General features: G+C 50.0%; 1 protein-coding gene across 1 annotated transcript in view; it reads left to right on the top strand.

The window, feature by feature from the left end:
- Positions 1-453: 453 nt before the first annotated feature.
- The window catches only part of SLC6A5 (solute carrier family 6 member 5), a 49,526-nt gene continuing 26,856 nt past the window's right edge, over positions 454-23,123 (top strand). The window contains exons 1-6 of the mRNA XM_028117727.2: positions 454-981; positions 3,730-3,868; positions 6,499-6,630; positions 6,981-7,154; positions 14,962-15,103; positions 17,491-17,623. Coding sequence (XP_027973528.2) covers positions 469-981; positions 3,730-3,868; positions 6,499-6,630; positions 6,981-7,154; positions 14,962-15,103; positions 17,491-17,623 — 1,233 coding nt within the window. The 5' untranslated portion in view covers positions 454-468. The remainder of the gene's footprint in view (positions 982-3,729; positions 3,869-6,498; positions 6,631-6,980; positions 7,155-14,961; positions 15,104-17,490; positions 17,624-23,123) is intronic.

Here is a 23,123-nt window from a genome sequence, read left to right as displayed (position 1 = left end):
GAATGACAAAGGAAATGGGGCGGAAAATTAAAGAATCTTTCTACAATGGTGATGGGGAGGTGGGCACCCTACAGCCGTGATGTGAAATCCAAAGAGGGTAGGGAGCTCATGGCTGTAGGGCTATTTCCACCCTCCTCTTCTCCCCCCTCCAAAACAACAACAACAAAAACCCCAACAAACATTACTGTCTGTTTTCTTAGTTTTCCCACCATCAAGGAGAGGGCTATTAATCGCATTATGCCATCTGGTTATTGACAAGACAGGCAAATTGAGAAATACAGTTTTTCTTGGAGAGGGAAAAAAAAATCCAGATTCCAGTTTATTCCCTAGATATTGTGTCTGGACCTGAGTGGTGAAAGTCTTTATATGTAGATAGAAGTATTTTTAAAGCAGCCGTGACTTTTTTTTTCTTTTTTTTTGTGCACAAATTTCACATTGCATTTGCAGGATTGCGGTGCTCCCAAAGAAATGAATACACAACTAGCCAACAGCCTGGGGGCGGCGATGGCCCTGGGCCACCACGACGGCCCTTGCGCGCCCAGGACGAGCCCGGAGCAGGAGTTTCCCGCGGCCGCCGCCGCGCCGACGCCGCATGTGCCCAGGTCCGCTTCCACCGGCGCCCAAACTTTCCAGTCCCCTGACGCGCGAGCCTGCGAGGCCGAGCGGCCGGGAGTGGGGGCTTGCAAACTCAGTAGCCCGCGGGCGCCGGCGGCCTCGGCGCTGAGGGACTTGAGCGAGGCGCGCAGCGCGCAGGCCGCCGCTCCTTCTGGGGCCGCCGGGCCCGGCAACGCTCTTCATTGTAAGATTCCGGCCCTGCGCGGTCCCGAGGGGGATGCTAACGTGAGTGTGGGCAAGGGCACCCTGGAGCGGAACAATACCCCGGCTGTGGGCTGGGTGAATATGAGCCAGAGCACCGTGGTGCTGGGCACGGATGGAATCACGTCCGTGCTCTCAGGCAGCGTGGCCACCGCTGCCGCCCAGGTAAGCAGGTCGCGCTCAGCCCGCGCCGCCTCCTGCTCCCTAGGCGTGCGAGGCGAGCCGGGCTGCGGCGGGTGCACGTGTGCTGATGGGGAGACCGGTTGGCAGTGCCAGGTAATGGATGCGGGAGGCAGCTTTGGGGCTTCGGAAGCTCGCACTGCGCTGGGGTCCCCGGTTCAGGGCGCGAGGGCTGTAGTGACCCTGCCAGAGAGATTGAGAACTCAGGAGCTGCCGCTACCTGTCCTTCCCCAGCCTCGGTAGTCTCGGACATTGGGGTGCAGTCTCATTAAGCAGTTGAGGCAGATAGGTTTACGAAAACAGGACTCCCCCTTTTGCCTATGACTGAGTCTTTAAAATGTTTTCTTTTAATTAAAAAAAAATTTAAAAGGGAGCACCTGGGTGGCTCAGTCAGTTGAGCCTCCGATCTATCTCAGCTCAGGTCCTCATGTCAGGGTCCTGAGTTCAAGCCCCACCCCCCTTGGGCTCCACGCTGGGCGGAGCCTACTTAAAAAAATAAAAATTAAAAAATAAATAAATACCGAGGAACACCCCCACCCCCGCACCGCGGGGAATAATAGTTTAAGTACTATATACAGCCTTTTCACTTAGAGTTACCTGTTATCACATGAGAATTCATTGATGAGAGGTGGGTTCACATGAAGGTACTTCTGAAGCTTAAGCTTCGGGACTCTTCCAAAACCCAGTAACTAATTTTGTTATCATAACTTTCTATATTTTGCTGTTTTTTTTTTAAGGGGACCTATCTCAATTGAATAAGCTCCATACCCCACAAACCTGGACCTTCCCCTGGATTTGATCCTTTATGTTCAACCAGAGGCATGAAAACCCCACAGAGCAAATCCCAATCCTGGGTTAGGGATAAGGCAACTAATACTGGTTACTATTACCCTCTCTCATGTGGGCTTTTGTCCTCTTCCATTTCCCTCCAGTCCCCCTCCTTTCTCTGTCCTGTGTCACCTACTTCAGCTCTTCCCTCCCTACCCCTTGTCTTTCTGCAGTCTCCTCCCCTTCCCTGGGCTTGGGGGCTAGGCATGCATCCAGTACTGGGTGCTGGAATCAAAACACCTGTGGGTGTGAGATTTCAGGTTTATACAGCCCTTGTGTTCAAAGTCATTCTAGTGTTTGTACACACACACACACACACACACACACACTCATCCTCAGGCTCACACCACAGGAGCCCAGCTGCTAGAATAATAACTGAAAATGAACATACACATAGGCTTTCCCACTCTGCCCCTGTTTTTGGAGTCCACTTCTGGGGCGTTTGTTGGTATATATTAACTGCCTGTGACAGCATGTGCCCAACAGTGTGACCCAGGTGGAGGCAGAAGATTGTTCCAGATGCCTTGCTTAACCTCCGCACTGCGGCACCAGCAGCGCAGCTCCCACCCGTTCAGCTCAGGAAGAATGGGAGGGTGGGTGGGGCTGGAGGTGGTATGCACGGGAGAGGAGCGGAGAGGGGGATGTTGTAAATGTTCAGAGTAGATGAAGCTCAGCATTTGCCTATCTTCAGCTCTGCCCATTTTTCTGTTCTTGCCTTTCTGACACCTACCTCGGCCCTCCTCTCTTCCAGAGACTTCCTCCTCTCCTGATAGCTCCTTTACCGCCCACAGCCTGTGCAACAGTGTGAGGCATACCAGGTTGCTAGAATAGGAAATGAAGTATGACCGAGGAGGCGGAAGCTGGGCAGTGACTTGGGTCCCTGGAACCTTTGTGTGGTGTCCAGGTGTCCTGAACATTTTGAATTTAATTGAGGTGGCTTCACCCCCATCCTTTCCTGCTTAGTAGTGAGGCATTCCAGAACGAGGCACTGCCCCTAAGAGAGCATGTTAGGGTGAACATGAAGAGGTGAGCCTCAAGGGTCCATAGATGGCTGGAGCTGGACGGTGCCTCAGGGGATAGTTATTCTGAGCCCCTCATTTTACAGATGGGGGCACAGAGGCTCGGAGAGAGCAAGCAGCTTGCCTGGGATGATCCAGTGGTAAAGTTTAGACCAGAACTCAAGGCATTAGATGTCCTGTCTCTTACCATATCTACCTTCTCTGTTCTTCCTCTTGTTTCACACCCACATATCCCTCCTGCCCGCTTCCCTTTCCCTGGTGTTGAGAGGTGCCTCCCTTAAATGAGCCCACCAGGCAGGTTCTGCCTGTGTAGGCTTTGGCAGAGAACGTGAGGCAGGGGCTCTGGCTGGCTTCAGGCATTGCAGCTCTATTTCTCGCCTAGCAGACTCCAGAGGGAGAAAGGGCTGAGGAAGGCGTGTGTTGAGGGTTCCGGGGAGGGTGGGGTTGGTTAGAGATCTGCTTGCTGGGGATTCTAGGCATGATATGGGGGGCTGCTTGCCAACTGAACTCTTGGTCAGGGGTTGGGGATGGAGGGACCTGCTTGCAATCAACTAACAGGTTCAAGGTTTGGGGAAAGCTGCTTGCTGGTGTGCCCTGACTGCAGGATTTGGGAAGGAGGGCTTTAGGGGTCTGTTGAAGAGGAATCTTCAGATCAGAATTGGGAACGTGCTTGCTGAAAGAGTCTCAGGGCAGGGTTGAGGGGTGAGGGCCCTGCTTGTAGATGCATCTTCTCTTCCAAATTGGGGTCCTGCTTGCCAATGCATCCTCGGTTGGAAAATGGGGGCCTGCTTGCTGGGAAAGACCCTCAGCAGGGGGGAGGGGCGGAATGGGGCCTGCTTGCCGATAGACGGGGCTGTTATCCGACAATGTGCTTTTCCGCCCCCAGGAGGACGAGCAAGGGGATGAGAATAAGGCCCGAGGGAACTGGTCCAGCAAACTGGACTTCATCCTGTCCATGGTGGGGTACGCAGTGGGGCTGGGCAATGTCTGGAGGTTTCCCTACCTGGCCTTCCAGAACGGGGGAGGTATGGCTTTTCCGGTCTTTCAGCCTGCGGCACGGCGGGGGCGGGCACTTGTGGGTTGGGGAGGCGCCCAGAGCCACGGGACTGGGCTGGGAGGGGAGGCTCAGAGCAGCCTCCTCATGCTCCAGCCCCATCCCCCGTAGGCATCAGTGCTGAGCCAGAGGGCAGGAGCCACTGTAACTGGTTGGCACTAGGTCCAGGAAGCTTTTATCAGGAGATGGAGCTCAGGGGAGAGGTAGGACTCCGTGATCCCCCACCGAACCAGCTTGGGAGACTGGATCCTGAGCCAAGTGGGCACTGACAGAGGGGATTTCAAACTCTAATTTAGCTGACTAATATTCTGGTAGCAGCACACTCTATGTACCTAAACAGCAGTAGCTGTGTGGTCCTAGACACTAAATTAAGGACGGTTTAAGATTATAACCTGGAAATCTGAGCCTACCTAGGAGACTTTGGGAATGGGTATTTGAGTCATGCAGAATGCAGGCGAACCACACGGTGTGAATGGAGAGAAGCTGAGGGTTGTATTCTCGAAAACCTCTCAGAAGTTCCCACACACGTACATCCTCTTGGGCACAAGCGGGACAGATTTTGACTTTAGCCTAATTGTTTGGCAAAAAACGGTTTTTGTTTCATCGGTCTTCACTGGGTGGAAGAAGCTGCTTTTGAAGGAAAACCATTTCTGAAATGGTGAGGATGTCAGGCACACACCAGCTGCCAGTCCTCTAGAATCTCCTGCACCTCTTGTGTACCCACCAAGGAGGAGGGACCCAGCACGTTCAAGGTCCTCTTCGCTTGCCTTCGCCACCCTGAAGCGTCTTACCCAGTGGCTTGCTGGCCCCCACACATTGCCCAAACTGACAAGTTCCCCTCTAGGAATAGGAATTTACAACCAGGACTCCCTCCTAGGACCAAAGAGACCCTCACCCCATCAGGTTAGGGTTTTTGTTTTTTGTTTTCTCTTGGGCGGGCTGCAGACAGTAGACACGTGCTGCACCACGGGATGCTTAAAACAGAAAAATATGCCTTCTCCCCTCCAATTCCAAATTAGGACACATTGACAAGTACTTATGAGGACTGCAGATCCTTTGCAATCAGAGATGCCCTGGAAACAGAAGAACGTGTGCTGGCCACACAAATGTAGGCACCCCAGCTGGGTTTCCACTTGGTTTTCTGCAGGAGTTCCAGCCCAGGGTGCAAGAAGTGGGCCGGAGATGCTAAAATGCTTCCAGTGACAGGGGGTGGCTGGGTACACAAGATGGGGCTAGGCAGGGAGTTTCAGCCAGGGGAGCTCAGCCGGTGAGACTACCCACGTTTTGCTCCCCCCTCCCCCAGGGATCTGCAAAGTGTGTTTCTGCGTCTGGCCCAGCGGTTCTAGGAGCTCCTTGTGGAGCCAGGGAGGGGGAGGCAGACTTTTCCGCACTGCGTCTCTGGCCCCTGCAGCCCTCATCGCTGGGTGGAGAGCCCCGCCTCCTCCTTCTCAGGAGCGGAAAGGAAGGATTGCATAATCCACATCTTTCTCAAAAACCCCTGTCAGGAGAGGCCAGAGCAGGATCCCTGGTTTTACTCCCCATCAGTTCGAGGCCACTGCGGGGCCTTCCCTGCCTGGAGAGGCCCAGGCGGGTCCTGGGCCAGACAGGAAGTTGAAAAGAGTGGACCAGAGAAAAGTCAGCTTTCCTTCTGTGGAGCACAGGGTTCTGGGCTCTGGCATCCCTGATGCTCAAATTGGCTCTGACCCCTGCAACAGTCTTCCTGGTCCCATCTTTTCAAAGATCATGGCTGTTTCCCATGGCCTTCCCAAATAATCTAAAAGAATCGTTGAAGGGAAGAAACCCCAGAGAACCTCTAGCAGTCTGTGGCAGCCTCCCCACTATTACCGTCCTGGTTGGGGGTGGGTGGTGTTCCAGGGAATAAAGAGATGAAAAGGTGACAACCTCAGGGAGCTCCCAGTCTAGATAAGACACCAAGTAAATATTGTCAAGTGCTCAGTGCCTGGGGAAGTGACTAGGGGAGGACAGAGAGGGGAGGCTTCCTGGAGGAGGAAGCATTTGAGTTGACATTGAAGGATGGAAGGGACTTTTATGTGGGGAAGGAAGTTGAGAAGTACGTGGTGGCTCCGGTGGTGGGGAGAGGAATATTCTAGCCACTTGTCTGGCAGGGCAGACCCAGGACCCATTGTCAGGAGGTGTGCTGGTAACTCGGGTTATTGCACAGAAGGGCTCTTGGTATCTACCTTAGTAGATGTTAGGTCCTTGGAGGATAGAGATGCCCAGAAGATTTCACCAAACCGGACTCCAGTAGTGAGTCAAAGGTGTGGATTTGTTGCATGCTGGAAGAGCTTAATTTGGGGACATTGAAATGCTATAGTAAGAAAAAGAAAAGAATAAAACCCAACCAGCACACAACCGCTAGTGACCCGTCCCGTGGGGAATTGGAAAGAGGAGTGTGTTTGTGGGTACTCTCACATTTTGTAGAGGAGGGCTGTTAAATGTCCCCGGGTGCCTGTGGTTGAGCTGGAATATCAAAGGTTTCCTGGAAAATGAGGGAGAGCCTGCTCCCACCCCAGAGGGCGAATGTGGTCCAAGCCAGCCTTGGTCTCCCAGGGCTCTCACTTCCCACTCTCTCTTTCCAAGGTGCTTTCCTCATCCCCTACCTGATGATGCTGGCTCTGGCCGGGTTACCCATCTTCTTCCTAGAAGTGTCTCTGGGCCAGTTTGCCAGCCAGGGGCCAGTGTCTGTGTGGAAGGCCATCCCGGCCCTGCAAGGTGAGTCCATGAGTGCACCCTGCCTTCCAGCCTCCTCAGCCCTATCCTGCTCTCTCTGGCACCACGCGGCCTCCAGGAGAGCGATCTGCTTTTGTGAACTGTAGAATTCACGTTTTCCTTTATTTGATCAATTTCACCTCTGGGACCCTCTGAAGAATGGCCCAAGATTGCCTCTGGCATTGTTCTGTTCCCAGCAGAATGCCTCAATGTCCCTGATAGACAGAGTCCACTCCACTGTTTGTGTATCCATCTGTAAGAGAGCCAAGACCTAGCTCCCCAACCTGTGCCCAACTGTAAGAATTCCTGAGGATTTGGGGTGGAATAAATCCCTGGAAATTTTGCTTCCGCAGGCTGTGGCATCGCGATGCTGATCATCTCCGTCCTAATAGCCATATACTACAATGTGATTATTTGCTACACACTTTTCTACCTGTTTGCCTCCTTTGTGTCTGTCCTGCCCTGGGGCTCCTGCAACAACCCTTGGAACACACCAGAATGCAAAGATAAAACCAAACTTTTATTAGGTAAGTTTGGATATACCTACCTTAAGTGGTGGGCACAGAGATTAAAACAAACAACCACATATACTTAATTTTAACATTTCTTTTTTTAAAAAAAATATTTTATTTATTTACTTGAGAGAGAGAGCACAAGCAGGGGGGAGGGATAGAGAGAGAGGGAGAAGCAGACCACCCGCTGAGCAGGGACCCCCCCCCCCCCATGGGGGACTGATCCCAGGACCCTGGGATCCTGACCTGAGCTGAAGGCAGATGCTTAACCAACCGAGCCACCCAGATGCCCCTAATTCTAACATTTGAAGAGCTCATGGCTCAGAGGAGGAGTAATCAAACTTTGTTTGCTCAGGACCAACTGGAGTGTTTGTTAAAAATGCAGATTAACAGGCCCACCAGATCGTCTGATATATTAGATTTGGGTGGGGTTGGGAAATTTGCATTTTAGGAAGGTCTCCAGGTGATTCATTTCATTCCTTTGCAGGGTACAAGTTGAAAGCAATGGGGTCTTAGAACCTAGGAGAGTAATGCATGGGATCCTGGGTTCACACTTAACAAAATCCTGCTCAGTGCATGAGGTATTTATGAGAACAGATGCTTGACTGGAAAATCTCTGATAGAAATGTGCATAATGCAGTACCTAGAAATGGGGACGTCTGTCTGCCCAGGTAGTCAGGGAGAGTTCCTGAAGGTCCAGTTCAGACCTGAAATCCCCGGAGACTTGAGGGCTTGCGGGGAGCTTGCTGGGTCGAAGGCAAGTGGGTGAAAGTGAGGAGGAACAGGGCAGGCTTGGGGGCAAGACCCTCTGGTCTAATGACATCTCTGCCCCTAACAGTACGTGGGTCTGAGTCAGGTAACTTTTCTCTCTGGATATGCATTTTCATCATTTCTCAAGTAGAAATAATAATATTCTTGTTGCTGTAAGGTAACAAGAAACAAAGGATATGGGAGCCCTCCAGAAATCGAGGTGCCTCAGTCACCTTTGGTCTCTGGTCATTTCAATGGGTGTCGGTAAGCAAGTAGTTTCTTGTTTTCCCAGCAGATCTGTTATTCCCCTTAAGCTCAATCTGTGCTGAGGTCAGAATCCCGCGATCTCTACATGATTGGCTCTTAGTGTTGGCCTCCAAATAGGCACCTCTGCCCTCATAGCCAGCACATTGCAGAGCTAGGGCATTATTCAATCCTCTGAATGTGTCAAGAGAGAAAGATGAATTCTTCCCTCCCACACCTCCAGAGAGATGCACATACCTAAAGGCAGTAATGCACACTGGAGCATATTTACACACATGTGTATGTACATGCATGCCATGGCCAACCTCCACCTACAGAGGTTTTGAATAAGACTGAGGAAGAGCTAAAACTAAAGACATGTGCCCATTAAATTCAAACCTTGTGCACCTGGAAGTGCTCAGGAATGGGGGGGGGGGATTTGTGGAGGTTCCCAGATGTGTAGCTCACTGATGGTATGACCAAGAGTAAGTGTCCCTTCGACTCTCTGGGCCTCAGTGTTCTCATCTGTACAGTCTCCATGTTGATGGATTCTTGGGTTAGGACAGCGTTTCTCAGCCCAAGCTGTTATGCATCAGAATCACCTGGGCAACTGACGAATCAAAACATCACTTAGGGTCCGCTTCAGACCAATTAAATCAGACAGTTTGGGGATGGAGTCTTAAAGTTCTCCAGGAAGCAAAGAACCGCTAGGTTGGAGTTTGCCCCACACCCCTTCATTAGGATGCCCTTAGCCATTTTTGGAACGTGCCCCCCATTCTTGCCCTGAAATTTCTTCCCGCCCAGTGATTACCTCTGCAAAGCTGCTCTTTGAGAGAATGCCACTCAGTAGCCATTCACAGAATCACAACTAACAATTAGCTGCCAGAATGGTTTGCTAGAACATTTTCCAGGACGTAGGATCTAGAGTGCAGAAATACCTCAAGGTTGTCCGGGAGCCTTGCTTGTCCTTCCCAGATTGTGCCTGGGAGGGGGAGGGCTGCTGGCTTGATTCAGGCTCCATGGGAATTTTCCCTCGAGACTTCCATCAGGAACCATGTGGGACATCGTGATCAGTGTCCTGCAGCTGTCCTCCAGGAGGGAGAGTAGTTCAGAAACAACATTCTCGTCAGCTAACAATATCCACTAATATTTCTATAGCACCTTAGCACTTAATGATAATAGCTAGCATCACTTCCTACACACCAGGCACCATGGTAACCCTTTTACTCATATTACCAATGTACAACAAGCACAACAAGCCAACACATGGCTTCTATTATTATTTCCATTTTATAGATGAAAAAACTGGAGCTCAAGGTCATAGAGGTAGCTCTCTGGTAGACCTGGGATTTGAACCCAAGTTTGCCTGCCTCCAAAGGTCAATGATCCCTCTGTAAATATAAAGCACCATGCTAAATGCTCCCCAGTCTACAAAGCGGCTTCATAAATGATGTCTCTGCTGTTCCTAATAAGAGCCCTGTGAGTTCCAAGGGGCTGGAGACATGATCACTACTTTGCAGGTGAGAAAGTGAACTCGAAGGCTCAGAGAGTGAAGTGACAGGCTGTAAATCGAAAGGTAGAACCAGCACCAAGATCTAGGTGTCAGGACCCCTGATTCTTTACTTATCCAGGGTTCCTGAAGAGTCCATGGTCCAGCAGGTTCTGCTCCACCAGTCGGGGCAGAGTAACATGAGTCCATGTGTCCCCTGTTCGTAGCTGGGATTCTGTGGGGTAAAAAGAAAGCCTGTGCCAACTGTAGTTTGACTTCAAAGTTCCATTTCTGGGGATCCATCTTAAGAGGGAAAATTGGAGGTACAGATAAAGATTATACATGATTGTTCATGGCAGCCACATCCACAGTCTTGGAAAACACTAGAAACACTTACCAAATAATCCCATGGTTCAAATGAACTTATAGTACCTCCATAGGATGAAGTATTCTATAGTCATTAAACATGAATATTTCATAAAACATGGGGAAATCCTCACCCAAATACACAAAACGTGTTACCCGTTTGGGACCATATTTTCTTTTCTACATTTTCTCTGGTAGATACATATTTATTTTATAGTCAGAGTATTATATGTATAGGTACACACACACGTGTGTGTATGTATTCTTTTTGAAGCAAGCTGAGCATGTTGCCTAAGCTAGGTACATGGGAGGGGGTGCCCCTGGTTTTGTGGAGTTTCCAGTCTGGCTCGCAATAACCCAGGACAACTTAAAGGCAGAGTAAGGGCATTACACAGCTCAGCTCCTAGTCGACTGGTACAAACCACAAAAACTATGCAAGCTCTGAGCAGAGAGAAACAATGGATGTTTTTCACTCTGGTTATTCCCTGAGGGCGCAGGGACAGGCTGGACAGATTTTTACCTCATCCTTAGCAAGTGCTTTACATTTTTCCCTTTTTTTTTTTTTAAAGCAAGGTGTCAATCCCCACTCCTTCTTTGGGCAGCCCCTCCGTCTCTTCTCTGTGCTGTCTGCACGTGGCTGTGTTCCATTACCGGGGCCAGGCTAGCCCTTGTGGAAATGCTGGTCCTTCGGGGTCCTGGGCTGACTTCAAAAAGGTGGTGATGGTCTGGCTTGCAGAGACACTGGCAGCTTCCTGGCCCCTGATGGACGTCAGGAGTTCAAACAGTGGATACTCCAGACTCTTTCCCAAATGGCCATTCTGAGAGAGGCTTGTTTAGGAAAGGGAAAAAAAATCCCTTCCCCTAGTGCAGTGTTCCACTAATAATCTCCAGGCTCAGCCTCTCCCAGTAACTGCCCTACCATGAGATAGCGGGCCACTGGTCTCAGGAGGGAGGGACTGGATGGCTCACAGTTATGACCTGCAGTCATAGCGGGGAGGTGTCTGTCCCATGCTGGCTCGGCATGGCTGGGGTCCTATTGCTCCCACCACCCAGCCCTGGCTCTGTCCCTGGGTAGAGGCCGGGCTTGCAGCATATTTCTAAGTTGTAGGTCGTAAGAGAGACTGTCAACCCTTCAGGTCTCTGTAATGGAGAACGGCTAACCCAGGCCTTGACGAGGGAGACCAGCGACTGTTCTGTGAAATGTAGGAACTGGCTGGGTCCTTTAAAATGGGAACACCATAAACATTTCTATTTCTGGAATGGCTTCATTTTCATTAGAACTTCAATTAAATGATCCCTTTTCTCCCTGGTCTTTCATGTGCTTTCATTTATTAATAATTGCCCAAGTAAAGAGAATCCCATTCCAACAACTTCCAATTTAGCGCGATCACGATCGCTGTTCTTTGTTCGGCGTTGCTGGGCCGCGGAGCGCTGCTGACGCTGCCCATCATTCCTCCGCCGGCCCAGCCGAAGGCGCGGGCGCTGGGAAGCACGCTCCTGCCGCCCAGTGGTGGGAAGGGATACTGCAGGAGGCTTGAGGCTGCGGGGAGCCCGCCGCAGTAACGCAGCAATGGTGTGACCTTGCCCTGCGGCGGCGAGCGGGGATCCAGAGACATCCAGAGCCGCTCTCTAGGGAAGCTGCCTCGCGCGATTCACTGTGGCAGTTCTGGAAGCAAGCGATGTGGCCTTTGCCGGCATGTTAGCGATGTCTTCCGTCTTAGGGGATGGACGTACTTTTTGGCAGAAGTTCGGGAAATAACTACTGTGCTTACTTACAGAGAAGGGGATAGAGATGGTCCTTTACTGTCTTCATTCGGATTGCTGCTGGGGGAAGCCATAATGATCCCTCTGTAAATATTTGATAGTTATTAGGCCGGAATCCCTCTGTCATTTGAATTAGACTAAAGAAGACAATATGGAACAAGAAGGTATTTTGAGGACATTAAAAGCAGTGGCTGTCAACCCCGGGAGATTTCTCAGGAGACATTTGATAATGTTTATAGGTATTTGGGGTTGTCACAACTGGGATGGGGGGGGTCGTGGTGACGGGTGGATGCTCCTGCCATCTAGTGGGCAGAGGTCAGGGATGCTGCCAAATGCCCTGCAATGCACAGGGCAGCTCCCACCGCAGAGATTTGTCTGGCCCCCGAAGTCAGTAGGAACACCGTTGAAAACCCTGGTTTAAAGAACTCATCAGAGATGAGATGAGATTCTTATAATTGTTGTTTTTAACATTTTATCCGATATAATGAGATATTCTGGGGGAATGGGTGGGAGGCAGTAGTGATTTATGGCTGCTCAGGAGCACTGTGGGAGAGAATGCTAAGGACTAGAGATGCCCACCCCATAAAAAGGTATAACAATGATGACTGAGTTATTGGCTAAAACTGACAGAGAGTCCAGCAGTGCTCTAGGCATTGTGAGAATTTTTTTCATCCTCGATGTCACTTACTTTGGGTTTTGCAACAATCTTGTGAGCTAGACACAACTATTGCCAGACAGTGGAGACGTGGACAGAAAAAGGAACTCATCCAAACTCTCAGGGCAGAGGAGCCTCAGAACCCACAGTCTTACCCACTTTGCTGTTCCACAGAGGGCATGCACTGGGAGTTCATGCACCAGACCGGGGTGGCCATGTGCTCTTTTATTGTGTTGTAGTTTGGTCCATGATATTTAATAATTTGATCTTATTTCCAATATTTTAAAATGGAGAGGTTACATGTAAATACCCAAATTTTCTGTCTTTTCCCAGAACACCTGGAAAAGGCATGGCACTGGTTGGCTGAAACAGTCTCTGGTTTGCCAGAGTCCCCACCTCCCCTTATTACCCTCTATTTTATGCCTTCATCATTTATGTCACCAGCCTGGCTTCTGAAGGTGTTTGAGTCTATGATCGCTGCCATCTGCTTCGTAGTAGAGTGGCTGAGAGCATGGCTCCCAGAAAGAGAATGCTTGTTTGCCTCCTGGTTTTGCTGTATGACCTTAACGAGCATTCTCTTCTCTGTGCCTCAGTTTCTTTATCTGCAGCATAGACAGTGGCAATACCAACCTCATGGGGTGATGCGAGGCCTAAATTGGTTGGTGCATATAAAGCACTTACAATAGTATCTGGTATGCTTCATGTAAGTGTTAGCCATTGTTACTGTTGTTTTTCACTTCTTTGTAAAATAATATCTTTTGGGATAAAATAGTATCTTGGTGGACTCTACTTAAACTATCTGTCAAGTGATGCATATTTATAAAGCTGTCAGAGAGGCATTGTAATACGGTCAGAAGGACTTCAGTTTCTTCCTATTTAAAATGAAGATAATAGGGGCGCCTGGGTGGCTCAGTCAGTTGAGCATCTGACTCTCAGTTTTGGCTCAGGTCATGATCTCAGGGTTGTGAGAGCGAGCCCCACATTAGGCTTTGCACTGGGTATAGAGCCTGCTGAAGATCCTCTCTCTCCCTCTTCTGCTCCTCTGCCTGCTCTCTCTCTCTCAAAAAAAAAAAAAAATGAACATAGTAATATATACCTCCCAGATTTGATGAGGATTTCATGGGATAAGCATTGTTAAAGTGTCCAGTACAATGCCTGACATACTAAGAGCCACATGGTTAGTCCCCTTTCCCCATCCCAGCCTAGGTCAGGCCTTTTCAACCTCGACACTCTGGACATTTTGACCGGATAATTCTCTGTGGTGGGGGATGTCCTGTGCACTGCAAGATATTTAGCAGCATCAGTGGCCTCTACCCACTAGAGGCCAGTAGCTCCCTGTTCCGCAGATATGACAACTAAAAATGTCTCCAGACATTGCCAAGTGTCCTCTGGGGAACAGATTCGTCCCCACTTGAAAAGCACTGTGTTAGGTCTTGTTGGAGGTTCACAAGCACATGGCATGGTCACTGCCTCCGCTACCCCATGTGAGTGTGTGGAAAGCAGATGCAGTATGTATCTTAAAAGCATTTACTGTATGTCGGCTTCAAGGTGAACTCCCTAGTAAGCTTTCTGTGGGAGTAGTCCTTCAGAAGGTTTGCTTATGTCTGGTTAAATTTCAGATTGCAGATTTCAGTTTTCAAATTTCAATTGCAGATCCATTTCTGCAAGCCATTTGTTTTCTGTGGAGTCATAAGAACCTGGGTTTGAATCCTGATTCTCTTCCTTATTGGCTGTGTGATCTGAGTAGAGTTACTTAGCCTCATTGAAACTTTTCCCTCGGGGCACCTGGGTGGCTCAGTGGCATCTGCCTTCGGCTCAGGTCATGATCCCAGGGTCCTGGGATTGAGCCCCGCATTGGGCTCCCTGCTCCACGGGAAGCCTGCTTCTCCCTCTCCCACTCCCCCTGCCTGTGTTCCCCCTCTCACTGTGTCTCTCTCTGTCAAATAAATAAAATCTTAAAAAAAAAAAGAAAATTTTCCCTCACTTTTTTAAAGACTTTTATTTTTAGATTTACTTATTTTTACTTTAGAGAGAGAGAGAGCGGGGGGAGGGGTAAAGGGAGAGGGAGAGAGAAAATCTCAAGCAGACTCCATGCTGAGCATGGAGCCCGATGCGGGGCTCGATCCCACAACCCTGAGATCATGACCTGAGCCGAAATCAAGAGTTAGACACTGAACTGACTGAGCCACCCAGGTGCTCCACCCCCATTTTAAAAATGGAGGTAATAGCACCTACTGCTAGGCTGTTGTGAACATTAATGAGATAACACACGCAAAATGCTTGGCATCCCTCCAGCCACATAGGGAGTGCCCCCAAAATGAGAGCCTTTGGTATCAGCACAAGGTACTGCTGTGGGTACCAGGGTCTCCGGCATGAAAAAAACATAATCCTGGGGTTCATCTGCACCTAGCTTTGCTCAGTTAACGCTTTCCCAAAGTCACTCTTCAGTATTTGGCAAATACTTTCGTCCCTTGTTTTTCAGTTGCTAGAGAGAGACGTGCATGTGTTTTCTGTACAGATCTTACCATGTTTCTGATCCATCCTCTCTTAAACAGATTCCTGTGTCATCAGTGACCATCCCAAAATACAGATCAAGAACTCAACTTTCTGCATGACTGCCTATTCCAACTTGACAATGGTTAACTTCACCAGCCAGGCCAATAAGACATTTGTCAGTGGGAGTGAAGAGTATTTCAAGTAAGATTTTTTTTTTTTAACTTTCTAAGGGAAACCCAGTGAATGAATGAATTTTCAAGTTGTTGTCTAGGGGTGTGTGTGGCCCAGGAGATGGGTTGCCTCCCTCTACACTCTCCCTACCTACTTGAGTGACCCGGAAGGAAGGTTTCTTCCCTGGTTGGGCTTCTGAGAGCAGATTATTGGTCCTCGTGGTTCTGGAGAGTGGAGGTGACTGTGTGCTTTTGGGCCTAGAACTGGCACTGCTCTCATTGCTGATGTCAGTGACAGAACACTGCAAAACCTTCAGCCAATGTGCTCAAAGCAGACCTTCAATAAACTAGGTGGTGGTGTTTCTTTTTCTTCCCTCTGAACTTGAGAATGGAAGAGAGGTAAAAAGTAAGAAAACAAGTCATAGTCAATGATTTAGTTTGAAGAAGAACTAATGTTTTTTTTAACAGGTTTGCCTTACTTTTATACTTTCTACATCCATTTTTTCCAGTCTTTGAGGATTGAGGTTCGGGAGTACAAGGAAATCCTCAGCCATCATAGGAAGATTTAATAAAGTGTATGGAATGATTTCTTAAGGTAGATGAATGTGGACAGAGTTCATTGAAGGGTAAATAAGGAATGTTCTCCAGTTAAGCTTTATGTTGGGGTTATAAACTCAGATGCGCTAGGGGCTTGGCAGGGAGGTTTTGAAATATGAACAAGACGATAGGGAATGGTGGGGAGTGTGGCAAACTAGAGAGGCTGTCCTCCACATGGGAGAGGTTGCTATGGCTTAGCTCCAAATGGTCACTGTCTTCTGGGAAGGTGGGCCAGTGCTGCTAGATCTTCCATTTTAGTTTAGTTTAGTTTAGTTTTTAAAGATTTTATTTATTTGAGAGAGAGAGAGAGAGAGAGATCAAGAACACAAGCAGGGGGAGGGGCAGAGGGAGAGGGAGAAGCAGGCTCCCCGCTGAGCAGGGGGATCTGGGATCATGACCTGAGCCGAAGACAGACGCTTCACCAGCAGAGACACCCAGGCGCCCCACTTTTAGTCAACTCTTGAGCCCAGGTTGCCGCCGCAGGGATTGAGACAGAAAGGAGCGTGGCTGTTGTAAAACGCGCAGCGGTGCGCTGCTGAGCAGCCTCCCAGGTATGCACTCACTAGCGGGCTGGAGGGTGCCATTGCCAGTGAGGCCAGGAGTGGTGCCACCTTCACGTCCCTCTGTAGGTCAGAATGTCCTGGGCTGACGTTTCTGCAGTCCCGTAGAGTCTGGATTCTGGCTGGCCCTTTGTTCAGGTCACAGAAAAATGCCAAGCTACAGGCATGGCGCCTGCATTCAGGATGAGAAAGCTGATCGTTGAGGAGCTAAAGGGATTGTCTGAGTCACGACTCCGTGTCCCCACGCCTACCTCCTGTCCCCAGGAATGCGGCTGCTTGCTTGCCGTGCTACCAGGCTACAAACTACCTTCCGGGCTGTGGGGGCTGCCAGGCAGGCCACGGCTTCTCAAGCGGGTACACAGATGACCAGCAGCCCCCTTCTGCTTGCATGTTCTTGGTTTTGGACTACGTTCCTTGAATAAGGGCCAGGCAGCCCTGCTTTCCTGTTTCAGCCAGCGTCGGCCAGGACACGTGCCCAATGCAACTGGAACTGAAGTACAGAGAACAGCAGTTTTAGTCACTGAGCACAGTGACTCTGTTTTTTACATTTAAAAAAGTATATAGGGCGCCTGGGTGGCTCAGATGGTTAAGCATCTGCCTTCGGCTCAGGTCATGATCCCAGGGTCCTGGGATCAAGTCCCGCATCGGGCTCCCTGCTCAGCGGGGAGCCTGCTTCTCCCTCTGCTTCTCTCTCTCTCTCTCTGTCTCTCTGTCTCTCATGAATAAATAAATAAAATCTTTAAAAAAAAATAAAAAAATAAAAAAGTATACAAATACAATTGGGATACAGCCTCTTAAAAGACTAGAACATTACAGAAAAAACACAAAAATCATCCTTGACAGTTCAGAGTCCCTATTAGTGGTATGTCCTTATAGAAAGACGTCGGCCTCGGGAGTGCCTGTTGGCAGGCTGGGCCAGGACCCCCAGTGCTGTTGGACTTGTCATGCTTGTCCTGGGGCACCTCCAGATGCCAATGGAGCTAACTTAGCCTTGTTTGGAGGCTGCCCAGGGCTACGAGAGGCTTCCCAGCACGTAATTAGGAATTGGGTAAATCCAGCTGGCCTTTTTGCAGATAACTGTGGGCTCAAACTCAGATCAGAGCATCCCTCACCCTGATCTCATAAGGTCCCTAACTGGGGGGGGGGTGAGGAGGGCTGGGGTCTATTCAAGGCTCCTGGCTCTGCTGGGAGATGAAAGGCTGCAGGCTGTCACCTCCCCCCCTCCTCATTCCCCCTGCTGCTCTCTCTTTCCAATTCTTAGGTACTTTGTGCTGAAGATTTCTGCTGGAATTGAATATCCTGGGGAGATCAGGTGGCCACTAGCCTTCTGCCTCTTCCTGGCTTGGGTGATTGTGTATGCGTCCCTGGCAAAAGGAATCAAGACTTCAGGAAAAGTAAGAACTTTTATTTATCTAAAAAAAAAAAAATCTCTGGGACTCAGTTTCCTCTTCTGCAAAATGGGACTCCCAGGGATGGTTGTGTCATGCCACAAAAGAGCCTTGGAAAGAGAGTCAGGATACATGGGGTAATTCTGACTCTGACCCTGAGTAGCTCTGGGACCTTGGGCAAGTGACTTCACTCCCATTTGTAAAATGGGATAATAACACCTTTCTTTCAGGGCTGTTGTTTTTTTCTTCCTTTTTTTCTCTTTAAATTTTTATTGTTATGTTAATCACCATACATTACATCATTAGTTTTTGATGTAGTGTTCCATGATTCATTGTTTGTGCATAATACCCAGTGCTCCATGCAGAATGTGCCCTCTTTAATACCCATCACCAGGCTAACCCATCCCCCCACCCCCTCCCCTCTAGAACCCTCAGTTTGTTTTTCAGAGTCCATCATCTTTCAAGGCTGTTTTAAGGACCAAATGAGACAAATGCACACAGAGCTCCCAAGAGAAGGTGTGGGTCCTGATTAGATTCCTTTCTGTCCTGTCGGGGGCCACCGCTTCATTCAGCAGATGGGCCCCGCGTCCTATGATTCTGTCACTCTCCCTAGGCCCCAGAATTAGAGCTACTGGCTTTTTGCTTCTTGGCCTGGCTGCCCAGTCAGTTATTGCTTCTGCCAAGAAGCTGGACAAAGACCAAAATTGTGAATTGGAAAAAGACCAAAATTGTGAATTGGATTCCTTCTCATTACTCCCGCCACCATGTTCTGGACTTTTCACGCCCTTTTTGCAGCCCCCCCAGCCCAACACTCTTCCACTTCACGTGTGCAAAGCTCTACATGGTGACAGTCCTGCCAGTGGGATTTTGGCTGAGCAAAGACTTGGCCACTCTTGCTGAGCAGTCGCTTGGCGGGCCCTTTGGAGAGATTGGAATTCCCACCCCAGGCTCAGTTCCAAGGCACAGAAGGCAAGGAGTCTGGGAAAGCTCAGGGCATGCTGGACGTTCTTGTAAGGGTCACACTGTTTTCCCTCATCTTCCTGCTGCTTTAGAAAAAAGCCCCATTAAATAGTTAACTGGTTACTTGATGATAACCAATATTATTTAATCATCCTAAGAGTCATTTGCATGGCTCAAGATGAAACCCAAGATGTCTTTCAGGCCAAGGAGTGAGTGTGACGGTGGTGGACTCAGACCCGGGGTTGTGGTGTTGATTTGGTCTAGGTGTCCCAGCCAGCGTCTCATACCCCCCACCAGGTGCCCAAACCTGGCACCCATCAGCACAGAGCTGAGTCTGTCCTCTCCCTGGGCACATGGCCATGCTCATAGGTGCCTTTGGATAACAGCTCTTTCTGCTGCCTGCCCTGTAATCTGGAGCCACAGGGACTTGAGTTGTGGGCTCCAGCAGGATCGTCAGCATTACAAGAGGCAGGGGTTACACCTCAAATCACCTAAGGTTGGGGGAGAAGCAGACTGGGGGTGAGGAGCGGGGTTCTAGTCCAGGGCTTCCCCTGGGCTTTGCTGAGTAGGGACATCTCTACCTGGGCCATGAAGCCTGGCTGAGCTTCTGATTTGCTCTTAGCTTTTATTTGTTTTTCTGCTACAATGAAAAGCAAACTTTCCTTTATCCTCACTATTGCAGAAGTCTTCAGTTTCCCCATTTCTAAAGTAAAGACAATCAGGCTGGGTGATGTCTAAGATGCTGTAGCTCTAACATTATTCTGCCTGAACACTTGCTGGGTGAACCGATCTTAGTTTTCCTCTCTGACCTCAGTTTCCTCACCTGTAAAATGAGAGCTGGGATCAGATGACCCCCGAGGACCCCTGGCTGGCTCTGAATGAGTGGTTAAGACTAGATTGTTTTTTGAAGGCAGCAGGAAGATGGGGGAAATATTGACATGACCCTTACAACAATGGCCTGTGCGTCCTGAGGTTCCTGGACTCCTTGACTTCTGTGGCTTGGAACCCAGCCAAGGGCTTGCTTAGGAAGAGTGGCCAAATATTTGCGCAAACAAAATCTCACTGGCAGGACTGTCACTTACAACTCAAGATAGAGACAGGGCAACCTTGACCATGATTGACATGGCCAGATAGGTCTCTAGCAGACAGGTCTCTAGCAGGATAGGCTGGGGGGTGACTGCAGGAGAGGAGATGGTAGTTAAGGAGGGAGAACAGTGGTCCCATCGGTGACCTGGGGAAGGATGGCCTGCTGGCTCTAGAGTTAAATCAAACTGAGTTGAAATCCTGCCTTTATCACTTTCTCATTGTGTAACTCTGGGCAGACTATTTGACCCACAGAGCCTCAGTCTCTGCATCTGTAAATTGGGGATAGCGGTACATACCACATAGGATCATTATAGGGATTAAATGAGATCTGCCACATACAATACCTGGCATATGGTCAGTTCTTCACTAGCATTAGTTTTTTTCTGCCGACGAATGACTGATGTATTGGGTGGGCACTGTGCCACTCTGACATCTTGAAAGTAGTGACTCTGGTGGGGAGATGGGGAGAGAAAGAGAGCTTTGTTGAACACTGTGTGCCCGGCGCTGAGCTAACTGTGACACATGCATCAGCTCACCCATCTGCACAACAGCCCCCTAGGTAAGGACATCTGTTCCCATTTTGTAGATAGAGAAGGTGAGGTGCATCCAGGCAGAGTAAATTGCCTGAGGCCACACAGCTTTTAAGTGGCAGTGGTGGGATTTGAACCTAGGTCTGTTTCCCTTTAAAGCCTGGATTCTTTCCTCTACCTGACATCTTTCCCCAGGAGGGGCTGTTAGGAAGTCGGAAATGCAGAACTGTGGAGTGGGAATGTGGAGAGGGAGAGAAAAGTCCCCCAATGGGAGCCAGCACCCTGGCGTTCCGAGCCCCTCTCTACACCACCAGCTGTCATTTCCAGGTGGGCAAGTCACAGAAGGCATTGGGGCCTCATTTTCCACATCTACAAACTCAAGGTAGAATGAATGTTCTCTAAGACCCTTTTAGCTTTATTAGTCCATGATTTTTTAGGACAGTGTTACAGCTAGTTCTTTCCACTGATTTAGGATTTAATCCTTGGTGCTAGATTTTACGGCTTTCTGGTATGGGAACTTTTGAGGAGCCCTGAGCAGGTAAGCTTTTCTGTTAGTTCTGCTAACTAATCATGCTGCTTCATTGAGAATGGTTGCCAACTAAGGATCGATGATCAATTTTTTTTTTTTTTAATGAGGAATGCCACCAGAAATTATGAATCACAATATGTTATCTTGCCCTGGGGTGTGCAGACAGTGGTCATGGAGCATTGTTTGGAAGCCAAGGTGAATGCACAGAATGAATCCCCATTCTGACAGGCCCCTTTTGTGACTGAAAGCCCATGAAGACGGTCAGACTGCCATTTCGAAGCAACAGAGACATCCACCTTCTCCTGCAGCAAGATGAGCTCAGTTCCTCTTGTGTGGGACCCTAGGAGATGAGAATGGCCTGTTGCTTCTTAGGAGACCTCAGTTTCCCTTTGAGCAGCTAGAATTCCAGGGGCAGGGGCGACCCACAGGCTGCCCGAATGTCATATGCACCCATCTGAGCTCAGGGCCCGCGCTGCCTGAGTGGCCCTCTGGAAAGAACAGAGGCTTTAGAATTAGAAAGCCTTAGGTTTGGACCTTGGCTCCGGCTGGGAGACCTTGAGTAAGATGTTTAACCCCTTGTGACATGCGTAATTGGAGTCTCAGTTTCCTCTTCTGCAAAATGGGACAACTCACAGCTGATCCATAGAGGGCGCTCCAGAAATGGTTGTGTGCAAGCAGGCTCCGGTAGGCAGATGAGAACAGGTGTCTCAGCCGGGTAGACTGCTGCCATTCTGGTGGTTTTCTTCTGCCGGCCCCTACTGCCCGGGTCACCTCTTCTCCCTCGCCTCCTCCCATCCTCACTTCCCACCAGCCCTCATGGTCAGGAGGTGAAAAGGATATTCCTCCGATGTCATCTGCCCTACTGTCTTGGTGGGCTGGGGAGGTCAGACTGGTCAGGATCTTCTCTCCCTCCCACTCCATCACAGCCAGGAGGCCAGCCCAGGGCTGTCCTGGGGGCGGTGATCTTCTCCTGAGATGTCAAATGCCTTTGGGTTCCCCAGGGTCTGTGTGCGGAAGGGCTTCGCTTCAGGGGAAGGAGAGGCAGGTTTGGTGGGGTGAAGAGGAGGGGGCTGCCCTCCCCCACAGCCCCAAGTAATCACATTCTCTAGGAAGGGTGGCAGGGCGCCACAGGGGCCCCCTGACCAGTGGCGGTAGCAGTGCAGAGAAAGGAGACCCGGCCTGGCCCCTGCTCTGTAGCCAGAAGGAAAGACTTGACCTTGATGGTAGGTGGGGTTTAGAGGAAGAAACAGCCACTCCTGTTTCCTTAACCTGCAGCCTGGTGCAGTGGGAACTCTACCCTTTCAGCTGCTGAGGCCAGACACGTTGGGCCGATCCCTGATGCCCCCTTGCCCCTCATTCCACATGGAATCACCGGGAAATTCTGTAGCTCTTCCAGCAGAAGCATATCCCCGTTGGAAGTGTCACTGTCCCTTGCCGAGAGTACAGCCCGGCCTCCTGACTGTGGTCCCTGCACCCCCTTTTGTGCCCCTGCAGTATACCCCCAGCGAAGCAACCCATGCGGGCTGAAATGTCAGATCCTGTTACCCCTCTGCCCAGATCACTGCAGTGGCCCCCCATGTCCCACAGAAAAGGCCCCAGGGCGCCTGGGTGGCTCAGTTGGTTGGGCAACTGCCTTCGGCTCGGGTCATGATCCTGGAGTCCTGGGATCGAGTCCCGCATCGGGCTCCCTGCTCGGCAGGGAGTCTGCTTCTCCCTCTGACCCTCTTCCCTCTTGTGCTCTCTATCTCTCATTCTCTCTTTCAAACAAATAAATAAAAATCTTTAAAAAAAAAAAAAGAAAGAAAAGGCCCCACAAGCTCTGCATGATCTGTCCCCGCTCCCCACCCCACCTCTGACTTCCTCTCCTCGCTGTGCTCCCTCCAGCCACACCGTTGCTACAAGTCAGGAACACTCCCTCCTTAGGGCCTTTACTCCCGCAGTTCCCTCTGTCTAGACTGTTCTCCCACATGTCCAGTTGGGGCCCTCTTACTTCCTTCAAGTCTTGGCCAACTTCTCAAAGAGGCCTTCGTCCCTGTCTGCCCATTTCAACATGGCCATCTTTCCAGCCGCCCTCCCCAGCATGCCCCCATCCCCCTTTACCCCGCTCTACTTACTCTGTTTCCCAGTGCACCCATTACCCTCTAACACGCCGCAGGTAATAGGATTGGGACCACTACTGGCTGGCTGTCTTCCTAGCTGGAATGTCAGCTATTCAAGGGCAAGTGTCTTTGTGGTGTTTACTGATATATCCAAATGCTTAATGAAACGACCCCAAGAGTTCTATCTTAGTCTCAATCCTGACCTTCCCTCAACCCACCTCTGCAAGTCCCCGAATCAGTCCTCGTCCCCTGAAAACCCAGGGCCTGCCAGTCACAGCCATTCTGGAGCTCCCTGCCAGGCC

Source organism: Eumetopias jubatus, unplaced genomic scaffold (assembly GCF_037043125.1).
Source record: "Eumetopias jubatus isolate StellerSeaLion01/CBP00866 unplaced genomic scaffold, mEumJub1_p1.0 scaffold_13, whole genome shotgun sequence".
Classification (NCBI taxonomy): Eukaryota; Metazoa; Chordata; class Mammalia; order Carnivora; family Otariidae; genus Eumetopias; species Eumetopias jubatus.
The sequence above is the reverse complement of the archived record's forward strand: the minus strand, read 5'-3'. Positions and strand labels throughout refer to the sequence as shown.